The sequence below is a fragment of the Furipterus horrens genome, unplaced genomic scaffold, assembly GCF_987537825.1.
Source record: "Furipterus horrens unplaced genomic scaffold, mFurHor1.1.pri manual_scaffold_5, whole genome shotgun sequence".
Classification (NCBI taxonomy): domain Eukaryota; kingdom Metazoa; phylum Chordata; class Mammalia; order Chiroptera; family Furipteridae; genus Furipterus; species Furipterus horrens.
In genome coordinates, this window is record NW_028327175.1 from 43960612 (window position 1) to 43977620 (window position 17009).

Below are 17009 nucleotides of genomic sequence, written 5' to 3' on the forward strand. Positions count from 1 at the left end.
TAGCCACATTTTAAACATGCAATTGATGTAAAAGAACTATTGTAATAGACAGATGATCTTAAATGAGATATCAAATAAGTTGTACTTGATTGTAGAAACTTAAATATTTCTAGTTATAATTATTTCCTGAGTGAAGATTTATCTACTTAGTCATAATTGATTCTATCTGAATTATTGTATTACTTTTTGTCATGAGTTGTAGCTGACAGAACTAATTTTTATTTTCCCTTTTATAGTCACCATTTTGCCAAATTTTATTTCTCTGAAGATATTAAATCTTGAATATCAACAGTTTCCTGATAAAGAAACATCTGAAAAATTTGGTATGTTTAGAAAACTGTGCCTTTTAATTTCTTTATTCTCTTCCCCCTAAAATCCTTCATCTCTTTTGCATTAGCTACCACAAGTCATGGTATTAACTACCCTAGCTAATTAGGAGGAAAACAGTGCTGTTCAACTTTTACCCTCAAATGCCTCGAATGTTCTGAGTGCCTTATTTCTTGGAATACATAGTTGCTCATTATAGCACGATGCAATTTCATTGGCAGGTACCCACCCATTCCAAACAGTTAAGTCTGTATTGTTTAAGGTGTTTCTGGAATATAGGTAAAACTATCTTTTAAGTATAGGAAAACTCAGTATGTGAAAACCCAGATTTAATGATTCGCTATAGAAAGAGCTTTAATACTTTTTCATTTTTTTTATGATTACAAAATTAATGTATGCCCATCGGGGAAAAAAGATAAACTGAGGCATGATAAAAATTTTAAGAGTTGATTTGAGCAAAAATGGGTTTGAATTGCGCAGCATCCAGTTTAGGAGACAGAAAGAAGCACTGAGGAGCTATACAGAATGACTTTCACAGGCAGGTGGGAGCAGGAACAAGGAAGTTTTATGAGGCAAAAAAGTAGGCTGGTGATTGCAAGGTTACTTCCCTTCAGGGGATGACAGGGGTCTATCAGGCAGATTCCCTAACTAGTGCTGATCAGCTGATTCCCGAGAGACTGGATTAAGATTCCATTTCTGAGAGAGTTCAAAGTCTAAGTTTTGGTTTGGTGGCGTGGGGCTTAGCATAAGTGACTCCATTTGGGGCTTATGTTTCATTTTTATTTTTAACACAGGAAAATATAAGGTGAATGGAGATAGTGAGTGTTGAGCAGTTAGTGCCTCTTAAACTTTAGTGTGCTTAAGGATCACCTGGAACTCCTCTTCCCTTTTTCTTCTTAGGAAGCAGCTGAGTGGGTGGGGAAGGAGAAGGAGGCTTAAGGGGCAGAGGCAGAATCACAGGTCAAGGAAGTGCCTGGTACATACAACAGGTTGATTAAGCAAATACATTCAGTACAATGAGAGCCAAGTTTCCTCACTGTTAAGAGAAGGAAATTATAAATATTGAAAGGGGAGGTTAGGAAGAGCTCTGAGGTATTAAGTTAGAATCAGAAATATTGGTGTGGACTCATGGTTTTTAACCTAGTTACATAAACAGATCAAAATACACACAGATATATACATTTATCTATGTAGCTCTATATACAAACACATATATATTGGGTGGGCCAAAAATCTGTTTAGTTTTTGCATAAAATAAAAGACACATTTTTCATTTTTACAAATAACTTTATTGGATATTTTGAGTATGCTATTTCCCACATGGTATACATTAACTATTCTCAATTAATGTCTCAATTTGATCGCCATCAACTTCAACTGGTCTACATCACTGTGGAGTATTGCCCAGTGAGAAATCGCCAGCACAAAACTTCGCAAACCATTTTTGACACGTTTGATCAGTCACAGCACCTTCTCCATACACTGCACAAATCTATTTTTGCATTTCAGTTGTGTTTTTACCTTTCTTAAAATAACAAAGCATAATATGCCAAAAATGTTGCATATTTTCTTCCATCTTCAATATTAAAATGCCTACAAAAAAATTCACCAATTTTGAATTTTTTTTTTAAATGCACGCTGATATGAAAGCTGTCTCAATACAATCCCAACAATATTGTTTCAAATGAAATTAAAAGACAACCAAGCACTACTAAAGCCATTTTATGGGGAAAACTGAATTAACTTTTTGGTCAGCCCAATATTTCTAAGCTCAGTCAACTGAGAGACTAGAAAGCACCTTAATAGCAATGAGTGCACCAAATGCCCAGATCTTGACTTTTAAATACTGGCTTCCCTGAAAGAAACCAAAGTTCTTGGAGAAATGGCTGATACAAGAACAGGGACAGAGAAAGTGAAAAATAAGCCTGAAACATTACGTTATGCTTGAACGTGTTCAAAACATCTCCAGGTGTGAGGCTTCAGGAGTGGAGAACTTTTTAGGGATCAAGTGATCTGTAATGTACCATGTTATGGAGGAATCGAAAGACAAGAGTGGTGGATTGTGAAGCTTTAGTGCTGTGAGGTGGAGGTAGAAATCAGAGGTAGGAGCAGGAGGTCGGACTGAAGAGAAGGGGGATGAAGGCCTTGAGCTAGGAGAGGATCCAGGATGCCAGTAGAAGGAAGATACAGTCTAAAAGAGGAAATGGGTGAGTGGTAGGTATTCTGAACTCCAGTGCAGGAAAGATTGATTGGGGAGGATGAAAAATGGTTGTCTGCAAGCAGCAACGAGGATCAAGGTGTAGGCTGACCCCTTTCCTTGGAGAGGAAGAGGAACAGTCTTTATGCTACCTGGGACCTCCTGGGCTGTGCATGATTTTGAAGCTAGAAACTACTGTTTGGGAACATAGTATGAAAAGGAGGTTTTTTCTTGTCTCTTCCAATAGCCCACACTTTAGGGTCTCTTAATAACCTGGAAGAACTGTTCCTTCCTACTGGAGATGGGATTCATCAAGTGGCCAATCTGATCATCCAGCAGTGTCAGCATCTTCCACATCTGCGAGTGCTCTCATTCCCCAAGACTTTAAATGATGTCAGTGTCATGGAAATCGGTGAGTTACCCTCAAATAGTTTCACCTTGCATGAAGCCAGTGATATTAATCAAGTTTTCTGCTGCAAAATGTCTATAAAATCTTTTGTCTAAAAATGCTCAACCCGCTTCCTCATTTTCACCATCATCATTCCCTCTTATGTTCTGTCGATTTAGGTTCATTCTGGTCAGAGTTGGAAATAAAGATGTCCTCCCACTTGAGACCATACAGGCCTTCAAGTCTGTGTTCTTTACACCTAGAGCTTTAGACACCTGGCCACATACCTTCCTTATGCTTCTTTTTCCAGTATTAAAAAAAAATTGAATAATAATACAGATACAGAGAAGTACACAAATCATAAGTGCAAAGTTCAGTGAATTTTCATTTTCTCAGTACCTCAGTCTCTAAAGTTAGTCACGCTACAGCCATGGATTCTAGAGTGAAACCAAACCTACACTTTGCCCAAATTAGGAAAAAGAGATTTAGTGATTAAAAACAAAACAAAAACCTTGCTAGGTATCCACTTCCAAAGGGAAGTCAACCTACATTGAGAACTTACTCTGTGCTACGCTCCCATATTCTTCAGAACCCTCAATACCAGAAGGGTCCCCTCAGAGCAATGGGTGCAGTGGATGGCAGTAGATGGTGAGAAGACATGGTTTGAGGAATGTCAAATCTTACTCTCTGTGAAAAGGAAGATGATGGGGTTGCCACAATCTCTCATGTCCCATATAACTTAAGCTGTGTTACGCTTTGACATCTGTCCTCTGGGGAGACCAAAAGAGAAGCCCAAATAAGCACAGAATGACAAAACTCTTGCAGCAAAAGTGGCTTCGCCTTACTCCTCTGGTTTCTGCTTTTCCTTGGAGTTTTGGCCAGTTCTTTATTAACTTGTTAGCTCTTTGGGACCTTTAGGAAGATATTCTGAAAACATTTTATTGGTATTTTCTACTTTCAGTGGTGGTGGTGGTGATGGGAGAACAGGCTGGTTCAAATAACCTAGTATACCATTATTGAAATTAAAAGTCATTATAATTCTGATTTCATATTTTGCTTTTATAGCCAAAGTAGCACTCAATAGAGGTTTCCAGAAACTTGAGAAATTATATCTTCCAATGAATCACAAGATCACGGAGGAAGGATACAGAAATTTCTTTCAAGCACTGGACAACTTGCCAAATTTGCAAGAGTTGACTATTTCCAGGTACTTCACTGACTGTATCAGAGCTCAGGCCGCAACAGTCAAGTCTCTGAGTCAATGTATGTTACGGCTGCCAAGCCTCACCAGAATTAACATGTTGAGTTGGCTCCTGGATACAGAAGATGTCACACTGCTTACTTCTGTGAAAGAAAAACATCCTCAATCTGAACACTTAACTATCCACTGGAAATGGATATTGCCATTCAGTCCAATCATTGAGAAATAGTTTAGCTAAAAACTGTTGAATCAAGAAAATTTTGGTTAAAAATTCTAAAAACCTAATTATCCAAAAACATTTTATTAAATATTGCATAAAAAATTTATAAAACATATAAAGGCATGTAGACAACAATAACCCTGCATGCACATCACTGAGCTTAAGAAACAAATTAAAAAAATAAACATTATCATCAGTACCTTTGAAGTCTCTGAATGATCCTCCTAACTAGTTATGCATCTAACCCTCCATCATCTGGCATCTGCATCAGGTTTTCAAGCTAATTATGGTAAAGAATAACAAAGCCACAGGGAGGGTGTTGAGGAAGGTCCACTGATCTATCTTAAAGCTACAATATGGAAGAATTCAGGTTATATATGAAATGACTAACTTAAAGATTGAATCAGTTTCACACATGGGTGAAACAAGAGTTCACTTTAACAGAGGGTGCAGATATATCTTTTGTGGGCCAAAGATATTCCTTAATCCTTGTAGGGTCTGTTCTGTATATTTAACTTTGGTGTAGCTGAGTTTATTTATCCATTGCCAATGGGAAGAAGAAATAGGATTTAGGGGAAAATACTTTTAATTCTAGAGGCTTTTGATTCAACATTACTGTATAAGCAAAAAAGCAGAATTTAGCATTACTGAACATTAGCTAAATTTGTTTTCCAGAAAATTGATTATCAATGCTTTTTTAGACAGTGTTTAAGAGTTCAACATATGCTATAATGGCCTTAGGATTTTCTTATAATCCACTCTACTCAGGGAGCATATATTGTCTCTTTAGTGACTTCACATGGCTCAAGGTATTAAATTTGATGTGAATGTCTACATGTCTGTCTGTCTCCAAAATTTCAGTCCTACTAGTTAAGGAGAATTTTCAGAATGGCCAGAAGACCATTCACAATCCATGATGCTAGTGTAAGTTGGAAAACAATCAGTCTTTAACCCTTATCTTTATTTCTATCAAGGAAAAACCCAATCCTTCCCTCCCACCCCAAGTATGAAACATAGGGACAGTATGTATGGTATGACCCCATTTATTTAAAATAAATACTCTCATGTTTCTAGATGCACTAAGAATTTCTGTGATTTTCTTATATGTGGAACCTAAAGAATATAAATGAACAAACAAAATAAGACTCATAGACACAGAGAGCAGACTGATGGTTGCCAGAGGGGAGGGGGGTTAGGGGACTGAGTGAAAAAAGTGAAAGGATTAAGAAGTACAAATTGTTAGTTACAAAGTAGTCTTGGGGATGTAAAACACAGCATAGGGAGTATAGTCAATAATATTGTGCTTAACTACGTGCGGTGCCAGGTGGGTGCTGGAACTATCAGGGGGAACACTTTGTGAAGTATACGATTGTCTAACCACTTGCTGTACACCTGAAACTAATACAAAATAATACTGGTAAACTGTAATTGAAAAACATTTTTCTGGAAGACTATACAATAAAATATTGATAGTGGTTAACTCTGAAGTGGGACTGGATGGCATTCTTTCTGCTTTCTCCCTTTTTCTATGGTCAGTTTTACAACTGCCTGTACTATTTTTATATTTAAAATAAAATAAACTAGTTTACAATATTAAGAGGAGTTTACATACCTCTGGGAGGGTGAGATTACTGGAAGGGTGAGATGGGTTATCGTCTTGCTTATCTGATTTTATGTGTAATACTTTTGTAATCAGAAAAGCTTTAAGTACTTAACAGAGTCCAATCACGAGACAGAAACCACACACTAATTTGAATGGGCAAATTTACTATGAAGTTATTGACTGTAACAGGAATTAAGAAACCTCTAAGCAGATACAGGGAACAGCTTGTACACTCTTCACCTTAGCCTGAGACAGAGCACCTACAAAAGGAACCCCAGGGCTGCGATCCAGACCTCGAAGGAGAGGACAACAGTTTACTGAGGCTGCAGAAGTGCAGCCTGAGGAGGTGCAAGCTTGGGGTACTCTGCTGAGCAGGTGCCTTGCAGGTGTCAGGGGAAGCCACTTATGTCAGGGAACTGCTGGAAGGGGAAACTAACCAGGAAAGAAAGTTCCCTTGATCCTCTTGTGCTCACCAGCACCCTCTAATGACAAGCTTTACATTGTGCCTGCTGATGGGAGAGGTATTTACTGGGTCCAGATCTATTGCTCATATATAAACAGAAAGAACTTCATTAAATATATTAAGATGGACTGATAGGATATGTGCCACATGCATGTTTATATATGCACTGAAAACTTAAATATGTAAGAAACTGGTAATGATGACTGACTTCAGGGAGACCAGGATAGCTAGTGGACAGGAGAGGGAGGAAAGTTGCTTTTCTTCTCTCCTGCATATCCTTTTGTACAATCTGAATTCTGTATCATGTATATGTACTATTAAAAATACTTAAAAAAAACAAGGCTTTCCTCCTAACTCATTAAATGAGTTCTGTTTCCTTTATTGCTTCTCCTTATAACTGATCTCTGAACATCAGGAGTATACCTGAGTTCTTCTCTGACATCTCTATTTAAATGCACTTCCTTGGCGATCTCATCCTGTTGAATATGGCTTTAAACTCAGTATCTATGCTAACTTCTGAATTTTTATCTCTAGTCCAGATCTCTCCTTAGACTCTTTACTCATATCCGACTCCTATTAAGGGCAGCTCAAATTTCATATGTCCAAATCCATCTTCCTTCCTACCAAAGTACTCTTGATTCAGATTTCTCCATCTCATTAAATTCCCGCTTTATTATTTATTATTCCACTTGCTTAGGTCAAAAACGTTGAGTCACCCTGACTCCTCTCTTTCATTCTCCACATATAATCTATTGACAAGTCCTGAGCTCCACTTGCAAAATACACTCAGATCCAACCACTACTATCCACTAGTCCTAACTAGTTGGCCTGCTCCTTCTCTTGTATCTTATGACCTATTTTCTTTATATTCAATCCTCACCCGAGGATTTACTATTTTTTAAAATTGATTTTAGAGAAACAGGAAGGGAGAGGAGAGGAGAGGAGACAGAGACAGAAACATTGATGTGAGAGAGAAATATTGATGGGTTGTCTCCTGTACATGCCCTGACTGGTGATCACACTCTCAACCTAGGTATGTGCCCTGACTGGGAATCGAACCTACAACCTTTCAGTGTTTGGAATGACTCTGCAACCAACTAAGCTGTCCAGCCAGGGTTGATCTCTTTTCAACCCAGCAGTCAGATCATGCTATACTTTTGGTTCAAAACCCTTCAATGAATTCCCAGCTCCAAGTAAATGCCGAAGACCTTACCATGGCCTACAAATGGCCCGACCCCTGGCTACCTCTCTTACCTCTGTCTCTTTAATCTCTCTTCTTAGCTCACTTCCACTCAGCCACACTGGTTTCTTTGCTCATCTTAGAGCCTTTGCACTTCTCATTTCCTTTGCCTGGGAGGTTCACCTTCTACCTATGTGAATGGCTCTCATTTCCTACAGATCTTTGCTCAAATGTCACTTCAATGAGTTTCCTGGCCTTTCTTTTTAGAAAAGTATCCCCACTTCCAATCTCTCTCTGCCTGACCCCTTCCCCTGCTTCACTTTTCTGTACAGCATGGATCACTATCTGTCCCCTTGTGAAGTTCACTTGCTCACTACTAGTGCTGGTTCACACCACTACAAGCAGGAACTTTCATGTCTTGTTCATTGCTGTCTGTCTCCAAAGAAACTAGAATAGTGCTCAGCACACAAAGTAAAGTAAGATTTGCTGAGTAACTTCCTTAACCTATTACTACTCCCCAACTGTAGCAGGTATTAAGAGAGGTAACATCCAATAATATCTTAGAAAGCAAGTAAGCTGCCTTCATAACTAAATTCAACCCAGCTCATATTTAGGCAATTAAAATATGCTAAATATATAAAATACTGGCTGTCATGAAAAATGGTAAAAATACACTTAACCTGTACTAGAAAGCTTAAGCCATAGAACAACCCATTCTGCAAAGTGCACTTACCACACATTGAATATTCATTTATTCTCTAACCATGTACTGGGCAGCTACTGATATGCTGGGCATATTTGATTTTCCCACACATATTAACCTCCTCTAGTGTCGCTGGTTCGATCTTCCAGTCAGGGCACATCAGAGAAGGAAAACTCTGACTCCAAAAAACCTCCGCTGCCTTGCGGCATACCTCTTCAGGGGAAAGGCTAAGGGAGTAAACCCCGACAGAAAATCCGGAGCCGGAGTCCCTAAGGCGGTTCGACGTTGTAGTCAACACCGGCAACTCCTGCGGCGCACCTGAAGCCAAGCTGTATTGACTCCGTCTTTCCCTTGGACCCTTCAGCTGCGAAGAGAGGGGGGTCTGCTGCATGGGCAACAGCAGACCCTCCATATCACCCTGCCCAGGCTCTGTAGCTTCAGCTTCACTGGAGAGGACACTCCAGAGTCATCACAAGATGTCGATTCAACACGGGAGGAGACAGATACCGTGTCACTCCCGAGTCGGACTGCACAGCCATTCTTGGCGGTGCAGATAGACTCTTAAGAAGCTACACCATCGTCTCTCGAGACGGACGGCTGCCGACGATTAACCTCCTCTCCTGCAGCTAAATGGACTAGAAGAATCCCAGGTGCCATGGACACCAAACCTTAGACTAAACTGAAACAACATGATCTCCAGCCTCTCCCGAGACTTTGGAACAAGGCAGTGATGAAGGGAACGGCCTGGGCATCCACATGAGGCCAGAGAAGGGAGGAAAATGACCACATGCCTTTCAAGAAACAGTGCAGCCTTGGTTCCTGACTGGCCAGGTCCAGCCCTGGTGGCAGTCGGCTGCAGCTGGGCCTTGTTTCTTAACCACAGATTATCAGCAACACTGTTTTACAAGTGGTTGTATATTTACAATACTACCCCTTTAACCAGAGTAGTTTTCTTTCTACAGACTACCTCACCATATATTCCAAAGAAAAACATTCAGCTAGTCAAGATTTAAAAACATTTGTCATTTATTTTTAAAGGCATTAATAAAAAGCTTAACATACTTACAAAAAAGTTACAATATACAAATGTGTTAAGATAAGACTTTTCTGCATTACATGTGACCTTGAATTTCTTTTAATTACTCACATTTCCACTGTTCAGTTATTCCAACTGGTTATTCCCTAGAAACACCTGGCTAATTACTTAAGAACGAGTCACACATGGCAAGGGCAGATGCAGATGCTCATGCCTCTCAGCCAAGGGTTCAGGAAGAAAATGATGAAAACCGTTCACATCGACCAGGGCGCATCGAAATACTCTCTTCTCTTTGGGAGAGAGCTGCACCTTAATTTGAAATAAAAAAAGTCCAGATATAATCATGAAATTCTAAAAACCTGTTTTCTTATAAAAATCATAGAGAGAGAATACAAATCTGATAATTACTTAACATAAAACTAAGTTCAATCTTTATGGAATAGTTAAATAGAAAAATTAATTGTGAAATTCATTTGGGAGAGTAAGTGGGCAAGAATAATTTTTTTTTTTTAATTTAAGGACCACCAGTATTTGGTCTTTTTTACAAAACAATGATCAAAATCATGTGTAAAAAATAATAGTGATTACAACAATACAAATAACATTCTCCAACTATACAATAAAACTAAAAATTATTCCTAACTACCTAGCCATTAAAGCATTAAACATTTCTAGAGTTTGAAATAAACTTTTGGAATATCTGAAAAATTATAATTCTACACAGTGGACTCTAAAGAATACAACTAACACACTGTTCAGAGGAAAGTTTGTGGTCTTAAAATAGCCTTTTAAATAAATAATAGATAAGAAGGAATTTTTTAAAACTTATTTAAAAAGTAGAAAGAAGAAATTAACCCTTCAGATATCATCTGGGTCTACTGAACCCAATTTTAGATTTTGAGTTTCTTTTTCAAGCAGCCCTATTTGTAAGATTCATAACTCAGTTTCTTAGAGATCTGCCAAAGAACAAAGAGAAGATTTACTTACTTCAAAAAGTAATAAAACTCCTATGTTGTAATTATGCTGTAACTCTACTAAACTCTCATAAATCTAAAATATAGAATCTGAATGTTTTTTATTATCTCTTCTCTTGAAACATTGTTATTCTTCTTCCCAGGATTTAGTTTATTGTGACTTGAGGACTTCAGTGATTCCTGCCTCCTACTATGCACACCCTTGTGCAATCAATCCCCTCCAGTTGACTGCAGGATGGACTGAACTTCTAAATAATAGAAAAGCTGAAAGTGATGATGTGTGATTCAGAGACTAAGTTATAGGAGTGAGATGGTGTTGCTCATTCTCTACTGAATCACACACTCAATCGAATTTTGCTCAAACACGTGACAGTATTCTTTCATCCTTTATGATGCTTGTGCACCAAAATTTATTTGACACACTTTGTAAGTGGACAAATGTGGAAGAGAGATGTATATACAAAGTAATTGGAAGGTAACAGATGATACAGAAATAAAACACAATAATTGGACTGACTGATCATTCTAACTGGTGTCTATAAATGTAAAAAACGACAGGTTTTGCTGTTTTGCATCGATAGCTATCATCTATCAACAAAATTATGAGCCATTAAATTTTCAAAGTATTGTGTTTTAATAAAGTGCATGAACAATAAAAAAATGCTAAAGCCACAACATAGTAGTACAGATGCATTTGAAATCTAGTATCAGTATTTATAAGATAAATATATTCCAGGTTCACGCATTACGGCTAAATATGCAGTTAGGTGCACTCAAAGAACATTATACATTTGGGATGAAAATGTATGTGTGTGTGTGTGTGTGTGTATAAATTCAAAACTAGGAAAATATGAAAAAAATGGCTTTGCTATATTTGAATTCTCATTAAAATTGCTAACAAAGTTATTTTCACAATCTATGCTTCTATATACTGTTCGTAAAATGAATTAAAAAGAAATAGTTGATTCTCGTTATTCACAGCAGTTATATTCTAAAAACACCGAATTTACAAATATTAAGATGTCACTCCTAGAAGAAACACGGAGCTGTTTCTGCAAGCCTCTGATCACATTTTTATCAACTGATACATAACCTTGTTTTATGTGTTTCTGTTGAAAGACACGTTACTTAAATATACATTGTTGTTTCATTAACACTGAACTCACAGCCAAGAGCACTATAACTCATGCCTGAATAAAACTTATCTAACACGTGTATTTTCTCTATAAGGCACATCACTGCCTTCTTGTACTTGGGCACACTAGACAGCACTTCAGCACAATGCTTGAGGGCCATTTTAAGAGCGAAATCCAAAGGTGCAAAAATGTGGCCCTGAGGTTGTGAAAAGGACACGTGTTTGTAGTATGAGAGCTGCAACAAGAAAACAGCATTGCTCAGCCTGAGCTGGGAATATCTGTGTCCCCTTTTTGTACCTATCCATAAAGTGCCACGAATACTGACTCTGGGGTTACCGATAAATTTTAGTAAGTAGGCAAATTTGCAAGTACAGAATCTATGAATAAGGAGGATTTACAGTAGATAAAATTTTATCAGCAAAAATTAAAAAAAGATGAAACACAAATACCTAAAATAATGGGGAAATAACAATACAGATACAGAAAAAAATTAAACAACAGAAACATTAGAAGAAAACCCAAAAACTATAAGAAAAGGAATGAATCTGATTACATAAAAATAAAGCAATTTGATTACATAAAAAGCAAACATTTCTCTCAAATAAAAACTGTCTATCACTATTAGCAAGGTCAAATGAAATGACAGAAATGAGGAAAAAAGTATCTACAGTTATATCACAAAGGGATGATTACTATAACATTTAAGAATTATTGCAAATCAAAAGAAAAAACACATATCCAAGTTGAAAAGAGGGCCAAGGTGATGTTCATCAACTTTTCAGAAAAGACAAGACACATAGCTCTTAAACACATAAGGTGCTAAACTTCACAAAATAATTATAAATACAATGAGACAATCATTTTCAACTATTAGACTGACAAAGACCTGAAAGTTTGGTAAATTATTGGCTAGACTGGGAAATAGGAACTCTCAAACAATGTTGGTGGAAATACAATATAAATTAATATAATGTCTTAGAGCAATTTAACAAAAATCTATTAAAATTATAAATGCATATCTTTTCAATCCAGCAGTTGTAATTCCAGACTGAAATTCTAGATTCTAATTATATTTATTTAGATAATCCTAGAGATATTCACATATCTACAAAAAGAATTATGTAAAAGAATGACTATAGTATTAAATAGCAAACAATTGCAAACAACCTAAACTTTGATCCATAAAAGCTTAATTAAATATGACATACATCTATATATAAGAATATCCTGCAGCTGTTAAAAACAAGACAGCTTTATATACTGATATGGATCTCGACATAAACACAAAATAGAGGAAAAAGCACTTACCTGTTAAAGAACACTGTATGAATTACCTATAAAAACAAAAAATTAAGTTTATAAGAATAACAATGATAGACATATCATTATCTGATTTATTTTAATTACATATTACTTTTTATTGTCAATAAATGTACACAGCACAAAACAGAAAAAAGTACAAAAGGCTATATATACTGTGAAGTCTCCTCCACCTGCCTTTGTCTTCTAGTCCCTCTTCAGAGGTAACTTCAGTATCACCCTGAGATGGTAATCAATGTGTATACATGTATGTAAATATATATTTACACAGATACTAGGTAGGGGAGAACAGCAAGGAGCTGGGCCATGATTTGGGGAGATTCATGATTGAAAATTATATGTATGTTTAAATTTTATGGTAATTTTTAGGTGATTTTAGAAGCTTGATATTTGAACTTCAAATGGTGAGGAAATAATCAGCGCTTTCAGAGCTGAGCAGAACCTTTAGTGAGAGTCTAATATTTACCATCACTGTTGTGGCAACAATAGGTCTCTGGTCTCCTGGCAGTAATCAGGTTTGACTTGTGAGACCTGTCTTTGGTGAGGCTTCGGAATCATTGTCTGGGCAGAACATAGGTTCGAGTTCCTGTCCGTGGCGCCTCGTGTAATTCTTGCTTCTCTTGCCTCTTCTCTCAGCTGCTTATTGCTGTGTTGTTCATTTAAAAAATGGGTGTAGGGCATTAGGTTAGATGCCACCCACACCAATGCAGTCGGTGATGTGTGTGGGAGTGCCTTGGGTCGGCCTGGCATTAATTTATATTTGCTACTTCGTAAGAATTTGAACGTGCTTAAAAATGAAAATTAGAAAGCGGAGTGCAAGATCAGGCTGGGTGGTTTGGTTGTTGGTTTAGGAATAAAATATCCTTTTGTGTTTGGTGGTGGGCGGTGACATTTATGTAACAGGTTTTAGGTCATTGTGTTGGTGCCTGTCAGTTGTGTTTGTCATTCCGTCTCGCCCGCTTCAAACCTTGTAAACCTGGACACTGGTCCGCATGTTGTACTCAGCAGAATCCCCTTGATTTCTGCTCCACAAGAAGGGAAATCTGATAGCAAGGATTTTGGAGCTAGGGAGCAGAGACTGAGTCTTAATATAAAATACCCTAATACAGGGAGGTATACAGATGTTATTTGTATAGGTCATTGAACTTTGACAAATGCATGTACCTCTGTAACTCACACTGCTATCAAGACAGCCATTGTCATCACACCTAAAAGCTCCCTGGTACCCTTTCCAAACCCTGGCTGGTTTGGCTCAGTGGATTGAGCGTCGGCCTGCGAGCTAAGTGTCGCTGGTTCGATCTTCCAGTCAGGGCACATCAGAGAAGGAAAACTCTGACTCCAAAAAACCTCCGCTGCCTTGCGGCATACCTCTTCAGGGGAAAGGCTAAGGGAGTAAACCCCGACAGAAAATCCGGAGCCGGAGTCCCTAAGGCGGTTTGACGTTGTAGTCAACACCGGCAACTCCTGCGGCGCACCTGAAGCCAAGCTGTATTGACTCTGTCTTTCCCTTGGACCCTTCAGCTGCGAAGAGAGGGGGGGTCTGCTGCATGGGCAACAGCAGACCCTCCATATCACCCTGCCCAGGCTCTGTAGCTTCAGCGTCATCACAAGATGTCGATTCAACACGGGAGGAGACAGATACCGTGTCACTCCCGAGTCGGACTGCACAGCCATTCTCGGCGGTGCAGATAGACTCTTAAGAAGCTACACCATCATCTCTCGAGACGGACGGCCGACGACCCGACGACTAGGTAGCATTAATACAGAGTTCTATAGCTTATTTTCATTTATATATATCTTCCTGTCAGATTGCCTGTTATACATAAAATGCAACAATGTAGTTTAAAAAAACACAAAATAATAAAAAGAATAAACTGAGTATTAATTCAAATTTTGAAACTTTTATTTTACTGTGGGAGTAGGGGAGGGAGGGCAGGGCAGTTGAGAGCAATGGGGGAGAAAATTGGGATAAATGTAATAGAACAACAATGTTTCTGGCTTTGTATATTCTCTGCCTAGGAGATTTTAACCTATTTCATCCCCTGCCTAATTTTTCTACTCACCTTTTCAGACTTGCTAACTAACCTAGCTGAAAAACTTCAACTGAATGAAAATGACTTTAATCAAAGAATGAAATGCAGGTAATTATATTTTAAAATGTGATTTAAGTAATTTTAAAAATACCCTTCCAGAAATGCAACTTCCATTTTGAAAATCAAAAAGAAAATATATTTTCCAAACTATGCTTTTCAAGCCCTGACTGGTATGACTCAGTGGGTTGGATGTCATCCTGTAAACCCAAAGGTCGTTGGTTTAATGCCTGGTCAGGGGACATGCCTAGGTTGTGCCTGGGTTGCAGGCCAGGTCCCCAGTTGGGGGTGTACGAGAGGCAACCGATTGATGGTCTCTTGCACACTGATGTTTCTCTCCCTGTCTCCCTCCCTCCCTTCCCTCTCTAAAAAAAAAATTTTTTTTTTGCCTCCATGTAAACATCCATCAAAAATCATAGTATCCACAATTTTTTAACCAATAGTCACAACTCATAAGTTTACCTTAAGGTTATGACAGAATAGACTCAAAAGACTAAATATTAAGGAGGTATTTACTGTAACATTATCCAGAATGCCAAAAACTACTAAACTAAAGGAATAGTGGCATAACATATCAATAATCTGACAAAAAGGATATGTAAAAGCATTAAAAATGCAATGTTAAGTGGGGACACACACACACAAATGATGGCATCCATATCATAATGTAGATGAACATGGAGCAAAAGTGCCGTCGTCGTCGGCAGCCGTCCGTCTCGAGAGACGATGGTGTAGCTTCTTAAGAGTCTATCTGCACCGCCAAGAATGGCTGTGCAGTCCGACTCGGGAGTGACACGGTATCTGTCTCCTCCCGTGTTGAATCGACATCTTGCGATGACACTGGAGTGTCCTCTCCAGTGAAGCTGAAGCTACAGAGCCTGGGCAGGGTGATATGGAGGGTCTGCTGTTGCCCATGCAGCAGCAGACCCCCCCTCTCTTCGCAGCTGAAGGATCCAAGGGAAAGATGGAGTCAATACAGCTTGGCTTCAGGTGCGCCGCAGGAGTTGCCGGTGTTGACTACAACGTCAAACCGCCTTAGGGACTCCGGCTCCGGATTTTCTGTCGGGGTTTACTCCCTTAGCCTTTCCCCTGAAGAGGTATGCCGCAAGGCAGCGGAGGTTTTTTGGAATCAGAGTTTTCCTTCTCTGAATACCCTTATCACAACTCATAAAATTAGCCATAATTATCTAATGTCATTTAAAATCTATTCCATATTCAAATTTCCTCAATCACCAAGTCTTCAAACAAAGGTCCAATCAAAGATACCACATTGTATCTGACTGTGCGTCTTTCAAGTCACTTTTAAACTAAAATAGTAACCCATTCCATGCTATTTTTTCTTTCATGACACTGACTTTTTGAAGAAACGAAGCTAGTTATCCTCTACAACATTCCACATTGTGGAGCGGTCTGATTACTCTTTTTGTGTATGGTGTCATTTAACCTGCTGCTCTGTCTCCAGTATTTCTTGTAAACGGGTAAGTACATCTAAAAGGCCTGATGAAATTTAGCTAACAGTATATTTCATACTGCCTCGCCATTCAAAAGGCATGTTGGCTGTCTAGCCACAGAGAGGCAGTTTCACCACTGATTCTAAGGATCTCTTTATTGAAAAGTATGTTTTTCTTCCCACACCACCAACCAACAAGTGTTTAGTGAGATGATACCTTGATATCATGAGAATCCTAGAGGGGATATATATAAACCTTTATCAAAGTTTTGGCATCAATATGTCTTTAATATTGTTTTATGTTAACTTTTCTACTTTTCAACATTTCATTTTTTAAAATTGACAGCCTTGGTTCCCATGCTATCCCCCCTTCCCCCGCCCGCCTGCAACTGTCTAGGAGTTTCCCATGATAGTGGGGTACCTCAACCCGAGCTCCGTTTGGCCTTGATCAGCCCTAGACACACAGCTGTGAGATAACGACTGAATTCAATAGTTTCTTTTTTCTTCCCCCTATAAAACACACCCTCCTTCCCTAGGACCCCGGAGTCGGCCCGGCCATTCTCGGCACAACTTCCTCCCCTTTTGCTAATTCCCTCGATAAACTTCTTTTCTTCTGCTCGCTGCCTCCTCATGGTTCTCTGAGCGACTCCATTCTTACAAAAATGTTTTTCACAAACTGTAAAATTTACACAAAAGATTCACTTCTATAATGATGGCACAC

At 38.5% G+C, this 17009-nt stretch overlaps 1 protein-coding gene and 1 long non-coding RNA gene across 2 annotated transcripts in view; one reads left to right on the plus strand and one right to left on the minus strand.

Annotated features, from left to right (window-relative positions):
• The window catches only part of NAIP (NLR family apoptosis inhibitory protein), a 33316-nt gene extending 28837 nt beyond the window's left edge, over positions 1-4479 (plus strand). The window contains exons 12-14 of the mRNA XM_090276364.1: positions 237-323; positions 2772-2936; positions 3978-4479. Of these exons, the coding sequence (XP_090132490.1) occupies positions 237-323; positions 2772-2936; positions 3978-4342 (617 nt within the window). The 3' untranslated portion in view covers positions 4343-4479. The remainder of the gene's footprint in view (positions 1-236; positions 324-2771; positions 2937-3977) is intronic.
• Positions 4480-9284: 4805 nt separating this feature from the next.
• On the minus strand, positions 9285-13016 carry LOC150008488 (uncharacterized). The gene is made up of 3 exons (XR_016511315.1): positions 12922-13016; positions 12737-12762; positions 9285-9627 (listed from the first exon to the last, which is right to left on the minus strand). It is a non-coding gene; the product is annotated as an uncharacterized LOC150008488 (long non-coding RNA).
• Positions 13017-17009: the final 3993 nt, after the last annotated feature.